The sequence below is a fragment of the Bison bison genome, unplaced genomic scaffold (genome assembly GCF_000754665.1).
Source record: "Bison bison bison isolate TAMUID 2011002044 unplaced genomic scaffold, Bison_UMD1.0 scf7180017864223, whole genome shotgun sequence".
NCBI lineage: Eukaryota > Metazoa > Chordata > Mammalia > Artiodactyla > Bovidae > Bison > Bison bison.
In genome coordinates this window covers 2,316,226-2,326,115 of record NW_011494795.1, presented here as the reverse complement: position 1 = coordinate 2,326,115, position 9,890 = coordinate 2,316,226, and the positions used below count along the sequence as shown (strand labels likewise).

At 53.8% G+C, this 9,890-nt stretch overlaps 2 protein-coding genes across 2 annotated transcripts in view; both read right to left on the bottom strand.

Moving 5' to 3' along the window:
- Positions 1–193, bottom strand: part of FBXL18 (F-box and leucine-rich repeat protein 18) — a 22,661-nt gene extending 22,468 nt beyond the window's left edge. The window contains exon 1 of the mRNA XM_010845794.1: positions 130–193. Within this exon, the coding sequence (XP_010844096.1) occupies positions 130–193 (64 nt within the window). The remainder of the gene's footprint in view (positions 1–129) is intronic.
- Positions 194–7,262: 7,069 nt separating this feature from the next.
- Positions 7,263–9,874, bottom strand: ACTB (actin, beta). The gene is made up of 5 exons (XM_010845770.1): positions 9,711–9,874; positions 9,308–9,547; positions 8,429–8,867; positions 8,158–8,339; positions 7,263–8,026 (listed from the first exon to the last, which is right to left on the bottom strand). Exons 1-5 carry the CDS (start codon positions 9,831–9,833, stop codon positions 7,883–7,885), a joined length of 1,128 nt encoding a protein of 375 aa, XP_010844072.1. The 5' UTR covers positions 9,834–9,874; the 3' UTR covers positions 7,263–7,882.
- Between the last annotated feature and the right edge of the window lie 16 nt (positions 9,875–9,890).

The window sequence follows — 9,890 nt, the reverse complement described above, 5'->3', positions numbered from 1 at the left end:
TCGAAGGCGGGCCGAGCCGCTGCCTCCGGAGCCACAGCTCCGGGGCCTCCCGCCTGGCTGGCCAGGGATGCTCAAAGCCGGCGCGTCCGCGGCTCCACAGAGACCCGAGTAGGAGGCGGGGCCATCTACCACTTCCGGCGCCCGCCGACACGCACTTCCGCTCGCCCGCGGGCGGGTTCCATGTGGCCGCCATGTTGGATGCGGCACACAGGAAAGGGCCTGCTAGGGCGCGGGTTCAGCCCACGAGGCCAGGCAGACCCGCGCGTGCTCTCCGACCTCATCTCCAGCTCATCTGCGCACTGCACGCCCCTTTGCAGTTTTGCGGCCCCTCTTGCCGGTTGAGCACTCTCTTGTCTCTAGGCCTTTGCATTTGCTGTTCTTGGTGTCTGTAGAGTTAAGAAACCACCTGTCAGACAGCCGATCAACACGCACAGGCACGCGCGCACACACACACACACACACACTCTCTCTTTTTTTCTCTCTCTCTGTCTCTCAGAGAATAGAATTACCTCCTCCCCATCCCCCCGAACACCCACCTAAACTTGCCCTTATCCTGCGCAATTTTTCTCCATAACTCTTCGCACCATCTGATCTACTGTATCTTTTTTCTTTCTGTCCTCCCCCAATAAACTGTAGACACCCTGTACCCGGAGCACTCCCTGACATAGGCACTGAATAAACATTTTCTGGGTAAATTAATGTATAGATGATATGCTCTCACCCGTAACGTTTTGCATTTAAAAATCATTTATCGGACTCCCGTGGTGGTACTAGTGGATAAGAATCCGCTTGCAAATGAAGGGGACACAGTTGAAACCTGGCTACTGGCTCAGGAAGATCCCACATGTCGTGGAGCAGAGCAACAAAGCCTGTGTACCACAATTAGTGATACAGCTCCGGAGCCCGGGAGCTGAAACTACCGAGCCCACGTGCTGCAACTCTTGAAGCCCTGTGTCTAGAGACTGTGCTAAAAATCCTGTGGACAGAAAGAACTGGATTTGAATGCTTGTTCCGACTTCCTCCTGGGTGACTCTAAGCAAGTGTGTTTCTTGGGAGGAGGGTATCAGACTACAGCCAGCTGAGTGGCTTAAAGAACAGAACGTCATTCTCTCACACTTCTACAGGCTAGAAGTCAGAAATGGAAACGTTGACTGGACCATGCTCCTTCCAAAGGCTCAAGGGGAGAATCTTTCCTTGATTCTTTTATGTTGTGGGGAGTTGCCAGCAATCCTTGGACTTCCTGGATGGCTCAGCAGTAAAGAATCTGCCTGTAATTCAGGAGCTGCAAAAGATGCAGGTTCAGTCCCTGGGTTCAGAAGATCCCCCCTGGAGGAGGACAAGGCAACCCACTCCAGTATTCTTGCTGGAGAATTCCATAGATAGAGGAGCCTGGCGAGCTATAGTCCACAGGGTCCCGAAGAGTCAGACACGACTGAAGCGACTTAGCACACACACACCAGCAATTTTTGGAGTTCTTGGCCTGTAGCCACATATCCACATATTCCAAGTTCTGCCTCTGGGGCCATCTTCCCTCTCTGCCTGTGTGTGTGTGTGTGTCTCCTTTTTTGTGTGTGTGGGACCTTACTTCCCTAATCAGGGATTGAACCTGCACCCTCAGCAGTGAAAGTGCCAAGTCCTAAGCAGTGGACTGCCAGAGAATTCCCTCTCCTCTTATAAAGACACCAGTCATGCTGGAGTTAAGATCCACCTTAGGCCAGCATGGCTTCATCTTAACTAATGACATCTGCTGAGACCTTGTTTCCAAATAAGGTCACATTCTGTGATACCAGGTGAACCTGAACGTTCGGGATACACTATTCAACTCAGTACATCAAGTTTCATATCAAACCCTCTCTGGGCGTCATTTAGTATCCAGTTACTATCGAGAGCCCTCTGAGGGCAGACCTCCGTCTGGACAGGCACAGTCTGTGCCTCAGAGAGCTCATGGTTTGGTCAGCCTTTAGGTACCACTCCAGACACACATATTAATGGAGTCCCCGTTGTTTAACCATGCAAGCCTGCATAGTGGAGCTCAGCTCTGACTCAGGCAGGCATGTGGGGGAGTTTCACGGAGGAGGCCCGGACTCTCCTGACTGTCATGCCCCTTCCTTTTCTTCCCTTACAAGCCAGAATCAGGTTTGCTTTTTGCTGTGCCAGTGTGTTTATCTTCCTTGCACCACTGGCACAGGGCAGGGCAGCAGCAGGCCCTCAGTCAACATTATCAAATCAATGATGAATTAAATGCAATACTCTTGCCTGGAAAATCCTATCAATGAAGGAGCCTGGTGGGCTGCAGTCCATGGGGTCGCTAAGAGTTGGGCACGACTGAGCGACTTCACTTTCACTTTTCGCTTTCATGCATTGGAGAAGGAAATGGCAACCCACTCCAGTGTTCTTGGCTGGAGAATCCCAGGGACGGGGGAGCCTGGTGAGCTGCTGTCTATGGGGACGCACAGAGTCAGACACGACTGAAGGGACTTAGCAGTAGCAGCATACAAGTATACAGTATACAAGTACATGTCCAGCAGAGAGGAGCCATTCAATACTTACAAGCTGGAACCATCGTAATTCTTACTCATCCTAGTGAGGAAGGCGCTCCATGTGTCCTGGGATCCCCAATTCCAAGGAACACTTGAGCTGGAAATCACTGAGTGTGGGCCTTAAGAAGACCGGGAGAGGGACCGGCTCTGACGCCTCACTGCTCCTGTGCTGTCACAGGCCTTTCTGGGTTTGGGTGACACTTCCCTAAATAGCATCCACCAAGAAGTGTAGGTGAACAGATAAATGAGTACAGTCCATCGAAACCATGGAATATTATTCAACACTCAAAAGAAATGAGCTATTGGGATTTCCCTTGTGGCCCAATGGGTAAAAATCTGCCTGCCAATGCAGGGGACATGATTTGATCCCTGGTCTGGGAAGATTCCACGTGCTGCGGAGCAACTCAGCCCAAACGCCACAGCTACTTGGCCTGTGCTCTAGATCCCTCGAGCCGCAACTAATGAAGCCCATGAGCCTAGAGCTCAGCAACAGAGGATTGACCACCCTGAGACACCTGTGCTCTACAACTAGAGAGAAGCCCCTGCTGTCTGCAACTAGAGAAAGCCCACGTGCTGCAATGCAGACCCAGTGCAGCCAAAAATAAACAAAATACACATTTTTTAAAAAATCTGAAAAAAAAAAATGAAAGGAGCTATTAAGCTGTGAAAAGACATGGAGGAAACTTAGAAGCACATTACTGAGTGAAAGAAGCCAATCTGAAAAGGCTACATACTGTATGATTCCAACGACATGACATTCTGGAAAAGGCGGAAGTTATGGAGACAATAAAAAGATCAGGAATTGCCAGGAGTTGGGGGACCAGAAGAGGGAGGAACAGGCCAAGCACAGAGGACTTTTAGGGCGGGAAACTACTCTATGAGTGTACTGGCGGACGTCTGTGCAAACCCTACCGGGTAAACACCGAGAGCAAACCCGAATGTGAAGTATGGGTGACGTGCTGTGTCCGCGCAGGTTCATCAGTGGTGACAGAGGCGCAGCCCTGCTGGGGGTGTTGATGGTGGAGGCTATGCAAGCAGGGGTAGACGGGAAATGGCTTCTGCTCAGTTTTCCTGTGAACCCAAAACTGCTCTACAAATTAAAGTCTCTTATTTTTGAAATATGTATATCTGACCTTCTCACTCCCAAAGACCCTCCCTCCGTCTCTGCCTGTGCCGCCCCCTCTGTTGGGCAGCTTTCACCCCAACTCTGACTCTCATTGTCCTCCCAACACCCTTTCCGCAGAAAGCAGTCCTGTTCTCCTCCGTCACTGTCCTTCCAAGTATTCCTTGAAGGCATTTACCCCAGTGGATAATTAAAGAACCATCAGTATGAGTTTTTGGCCCACATCTGTCCTCCCACGGGGCCAGTGCCATCCACTAGAACTTTCTGTAAGGAGGAGAATGTGCCACAGCTGTGCTGAACAGCGGGCGCTTGAACTGTTGCTTGTGCAACTGATAAACTGAATTCTTGATTGTAAGTTTCTTGTTGTTCAGTCGCTAAGTCACATCCAACTCTTTTCCACCCCATGGACTGCAGCACGCCAGGCTTCCCTGTCCATGGGCTTCTCCAGGTAACGATACTGCCATTTCCTTCTCCAGGGGATCTTCCTGGAACAGGGATTGAACCCACATTGCCTGCATCGGGCAGGTGGATTCTTTACTACTGAGCCACCAGGTAAGCCCACAATTGTAATTTGTTTAAATGTGAATAGCCACCTGTGGCTTGAGGCCCCCTTGGGGACAGTGGAGCAAGACTGGACGCCCTCTGAGGGCAGGGACAATGTCAGGATATCACTGCTGAACACCCCTTCCTCCAGACTGTGTCAGTGCTCGAAATACAAGTTGAATGATCAATAAGGTGAAGGAGTGAATGAAGGCATCAACCACCGGCAGGGGCTCTGAATGATCCCAGTCCCTGAACCCCTTGGGCAACTCAAACCACCTGCCACTGGCCCCCTAGAGCTCACGGCCTCAGTTCCCCCCAAAGAAGACGACTGGCCTCCAACAGTGTCACCAGGGGCATGTGATCCTCCCTCACCGCTGGACTCCAGGAAGACACATCAGGATGAAGGCAGTGACCTAAGGTTCTGAGCTCCTGCAACTTGCCAAGACTCCCCTCCCCTCAGGGCACCTGTTGGGGTGCAGTCCCCTCCAGGCAGAGGGTGCTTCTGGGAGGAGGGACGTTCTGGGTGGTGAGAGATGGTTTTGGTTCCTTAAGAAGGTGAAGCTCCGGTGTTCAGAGCGGCCTCACGGGGGAGCCAGCCACCTGGGAAAGCAGGGAGGAGACTCCAGGGTCAGAGTGGAGAAGCCCAAGGTCTGTACAAGAAGACAGCAGTTTGGGGGCGGAACCTTGCTTTGTCTGGCCTGTTGATCTCTCAGGCTTCCCAGATGTCAGGGTCAAGTTCCAGTGTCCTCACTCATAAGGTGGGTGACCTGGAGCTGGTGTACCTGGCCTCGCTGAGACTCAGTTTTCTAATCTGTAGAATGGGTATAGGAGGAAGGTGGGAGGCAATCAGCACCCTCTGGCTTAACCCGGATGATCAGCCCAGCAGTGGGCCCTGGAGGGAAGGAGCGGCACCTGCAGGGTCAAACATGTGTCTCCTTTCAAAGGGAAAGACTGAGGGGCACCTGCTCACAAGCACCCTTCCTGCTGTTACTGACGTTCTCATTTCTCAGATGGGCATGTAGACAGTAACATGATTTTCCAGGGCCATGTAGAAAAGACACGTGGCCCCAAGCACCCTCCCATTCATCCCAGGCGTCTGTCCTCACTCAATCAGGGCCACTGCCTGAGACGGGCACGCCCACACTCCACCTCCCCAGGTGACTCCTGGCCAGCTCACACACCCCTCCCACAGGAAGCCGTCTGAAGAAATCTCCTACTCAAGAGCCATGGCTACTCCCACCCCCCGTCAACCAGATTTATGGTCCCTTATTACTTTATTTGTTGTTGGGAAAAGGCAAAATGATGACTGCTGCTTTTTTTGGTTACCTGTATTTTTTTTTTTTTTTTAGCTTTGATGAGCTTGGATATATGGACGTGATGAATGGCCCCCATCTTCCCTGACCGACCCTGTGGTCTTCACTCAGCCTCTGCACTTTTTTCTTCTCACTGCCACTGGGCGTGGTACGTTCCTATTTATTCTATCTTCCCCAGTGAATGGGATGTCTCATGAGGGTAGGAAACAGCTGGTTTCTTCTCCACTGCAGCCCATTCTGGGCACAGACAGTGCTTGGAAGAAGAAGGCAGGGAGGGAGGAAGAAAAGGAAAGGGGGAGCGGTAAGAGGAATTTCCAGACTGACAGCTCCTCCAGGGCTGGGTCTGTGTCCAAGGCGTCAGCATACAGTAGGCACCCAACTCTTACCTGAGGAATGAATAAGCAGTCCAAGGTGGAAACTTAACTTGTAGCTCCCAGAGTCCAGGACTCACCACCACCCCAGAATTAGATCAGAAGAATTAACTAGAACTGACCCGACCCTGGAGGGACTTCCCTTCTCAGCCCCTGCTTTCTGAGCCTCTGTCCTTGGCGTCCTGCTCTTCCTCTGGGCCAGGTAAAAGAGGTGGTCTGGGATGCCCTGGAGAACAGGACCCCTTCCGGATGGCACGCTCTGCACCCGCCTGCTGTTTCATGTACTGACCCAGGAAAACCTGCCCGGCAAGCCCAGGACTGTGGGCTCCTGTTTGGTTTTGGAAGCCATCAGGAGGTCAATCAGTCCCCTTCCCAGCACAAAGATAACCACCTTGCACTCACATTTCTTCTGTTCCTCCAGACCTGAAGTTGACCACAGCCCCTCAAGATGCTGAGCAAAAGTACATTCCTGAGGGTCTGCACTGTTTCTCCCGGAGATGGGAGGCGGTGTGTCATTCCGCCCCCAGGGGCCACAACTCCTAGTGGAGTGCTGGAGGGACCCCCCCCCAGATTCATGGAGGGGGGCCCCCCTCAAGGCTGCCTATCTGGATTGACTTGGGGGTCAATTTCTGTGCCTCTCACTCCCTCTAGAGATGGGGGGCACATCCCTCATAGGGGAACTTCACCCCTTTCCCTCCGTGTCAATTGCAGCTTCTAGCAGAGAGGCCAGCCAGGATTGGAGAGGAGCCCCAGACTGACCTGAGGTGCCAGGCAGACCACGCCCTCCAGGAGTGGGGAATCAGCTGAGAGGCGGGCTGTGGCCCCCCAACAGGGTCTTGGGAGAACTGGGGCAACCTGCACTTGAAATTGGGAACCCTCCAGTCCCAAGAACAGATCCAGACCTTGGCCAAGTGCGCCCAGAGCCATCTCTGCCAACCCCACAGCCCCTCACCCACAGGTTGGGGTGGGTGCCCTGCAGACCTATAGGAAGATCCCCCTCCTGTGGGGGTCACTCCAGGTGAATGGGCAGGTGTTGCCCTTGGGCTCAGCCTCAGGTTCTGAAGGTGAGGACAAAGTCTCTGACTTTGAGGCCGTGCCCCCATTCCAAGATAAAAAGTCACAAAGGTCCCCCCACCCAATCACAGGAGGTGGGCATAAAGACTCCCAACTCCAGGCCTCCCGACTATTCAAGCATCTCAATATCAGAACCAGTGAGAAATGGGGATACTAGGGCCAGGCCAAGGAATTTATCTCAAACATGAGAGGCTAGAATCCTTAACTCCTCCCCCATGACCCTCCAAGAACCCCCAGGGAAAGAGGTGTCTCCCACTGCCCCACCCTTGTCCCCAGCACCCAACAACCAACCAGGAGCTGTGTGTTTAAGGTGTGCACTTTATTGAACTGGTCTCAAGTCAGTGTACAGGAAAGCCCTGACTGCCTCCGCACCTCAACCCGCTCCCAAGGGGACCAAAAGCCTTCATACATCTCAAGTTGAGGGACAAAAAAAGGGGTCCATGATGGCTGTCCATTCAAAATAAAACAAACAAAAAAAAACAAGTATTAAGGCGAAGATTAAAAACAAAATTTGTTTTGGAGTACATAATTTACACAAAAGCGATCACCTCCCCTGTGTGGACTCGGGCGAGGACTGGCCCCTTCTCCTTAGAGAGAAGCGGGGTGGCTTTTGGGAAGGCAAAGGACTTCCTGTAACAATGCATTTCGCGATATTTGGAATGACTATTAAAAAAAAAACAAAACCATGTACAATCAAGTCCTCGGCCACACTGTAGAACTTTGGGAATGCTCGATCCAACCGACTGCTGTCACCTTCACCGTTCCAGTTTTTAAATCCTGAGTCAAGCGCCAAAAAAAAAAAAAAAAAATCAAAAAAGACAAAAAAAAAAAACAAATAAAGCCATGCCAATCTCATCTCGTTTTCTGCGCAAGTTAGGTTTTGTCAAGAAAAAGGGTGTAACGCAGCTAACAGTCCGCCTAGAAGCATTTGCGGTGGACGATGGAGGGGCCGGACTCATCGTACTCCTGCTTGCTGATCCACATCTGCTGGAAGGTGGACAGCGAGGCCAGGATGGAGCCGCCAATCCACACGGAGTACTTGCGCTCAGGGGGCGCGATGATCTGGAGAGAGAGAGAAGGGGGCAGTGAGGGCCCTGGCGTCATCTCCCCGGTACCCATGGGACCCGAGCAAGGCAGCCGCCTTGACAGCCACCACGCCTATCTGCACCGTCCGGCTACGGCTGGGCGCTCACCTTGATCTTCATTGTGCTGGGTGCCAGGGCAGTGATCTCTTTCTGCATCCTGTCCGCGATGCCGGGGTACATGGTGGTCCCGCCGGACAGCACCGTGTTGGCGTAGAGGTCCTTGCGGATGTCGACGTCACACTTCATGATGGAATTGAAGGTAGTTTCGTGAATGCCGCAGGATTCCATGCCTGGGGAGAGAGAGAAGGCAGACTTAGCCTCCAGTGTGGCCACAGGGTGACCTTCGTGTGGGGCGGGCAGGGCGGGCCTTCTCACTCACCCAGGAAGGAAGGCTGGAAGAGAGCCTCAGGGCAGCGGAACCGCTCATTGCCGATGGTGATGACCTGCCCGTCAGGAAGCTCGTAGCTCTTCTCCAGGGAGGAGCTGGAGGCCGCGGTGGCCATCTCCTTCTCGAAGTCCAGGGCCACGTAGCAGAGCTTCTCCTTGATGTCACGGACGATTTCCCGCTCGGCCGTGGTGGTGAAGCTGTAGCCACGCTCCGTGAGGATCTTCATGAGGTAGTCTGTCAGGTCCCGGCCAGCCAGGTCCAGACGCAGGATGGCATGGGGAAGGGCGTACCCCTCGTAGATGGGCACCGTGTGGGTGACCCCGTCACCGGAATCCATCACGATGCCGGTGGTGCGGCCAGAGGCATACAGGGACAGCACAGCCTGGATGGCCACGTACATGGCAGGGGTGTTGAAGGTCTCGAACATGATCTGTAGGAAGAGACGGACCGCGTCATACTGGGACACCACAAGGGGCAGTCGGGCCAGGCTGGGCACATGCAGAAGAGTGCAAGGAACACAGCCGAGTGTGCCGGGGCCCCAGAATGGGGTTCACTTCAGAACGTACTGTGCACCTACTGAATACACACTCCGAGGCCGCCTGGCAGCAACCTCGGTTGGCTTTTGTCACACGAGCCAGGGTTAGTACCTACACCCACAGCACTTTATGCTTGCAACACCTAGTCAGAAAGGCAAACACTAGAAAAAGATTCCAGCTGGGGAAAAGCAAATAGAACCTGCAAAGTTCCAAAGGAGACTCAGCTCAGAGAAGAAAGTCCTAGGAAAATGGCAGAAGAGAGAATAAGTGAGAAAGGGTGTGGCAAAGGGCAAGAAAGGAGGGGCGCGGAGGCAAGGCAGGGCGGCCCACTGACCTGGGTCATCTTCTCACGGTTGGCCTTGGGGTTCAGGGGGGCCTCGGTCAGCAGCACGGGGTGCTCCTCAGGGGCCACACGGAGCTCGTTGTAGAAGGTGTGGTGCCAGATCTTCTCCATGTCGTCCCAGTTGGTGACGATGCCGTGCTCAATGGGGTACTTGAGGGTCAGGATGCCTCTCTTGCTCTGAGCCTCATCCCCCACGTAGGAGTCCTTCTGGCCCATGCCCACCATTACGCCCTGCGGAGAGAGGAGCGAGGAGGCGCCTTCAGCTCCGGCCAAGTCCCACCGACCCCCACCACCCACCCAGAAAGCCAAAAAGGCCTCCCTCCACCCTCCTCCCCGCCAGCTCCGAAGAGCTCAGGACCCACCCACCAAGCCAGACCCCCGACTGGCGCCATACCTGGTGCCGGGGGCGCCCCACGATGGACGGGAAGACGGCCCGGGGAGCATCGTCGCCCGCGAAGCCGGCCTTGCACATGCCGGAACCGTTGTCGACCACGAGCGCAGCAATATCATCATCCATGGCGAACTGTGGGGACAACCGGGGGGTAAACCGGGATGTAGGAGGGTGTCGGGCGCG

Bases quoted from the DNA above. Each gene is read 5' to 3' on its own strand.
- ACTB (XM_010845770.1), bottom strand. From the start codon at position 9,833: ATGGATGATGATATTGCTGCGCTCGTGGTCGACAACGGTTCCGGCATG. The intron at 8,340-8,428 runs GTGAGTGAGAAG...CTCTCTCCCCAG, and splicing joins CTTCCAGCCTTCCTTCCTGG to GCATGGAATCCTGCGGCATT. The intron at 8,027-8,157 runs GTGAGCGCCCAG...CTCTCTCTCCAG, and splicing joins CCAGCACAATGAAGATCAAG to ATCATCGCGCCCCCTGAGCG.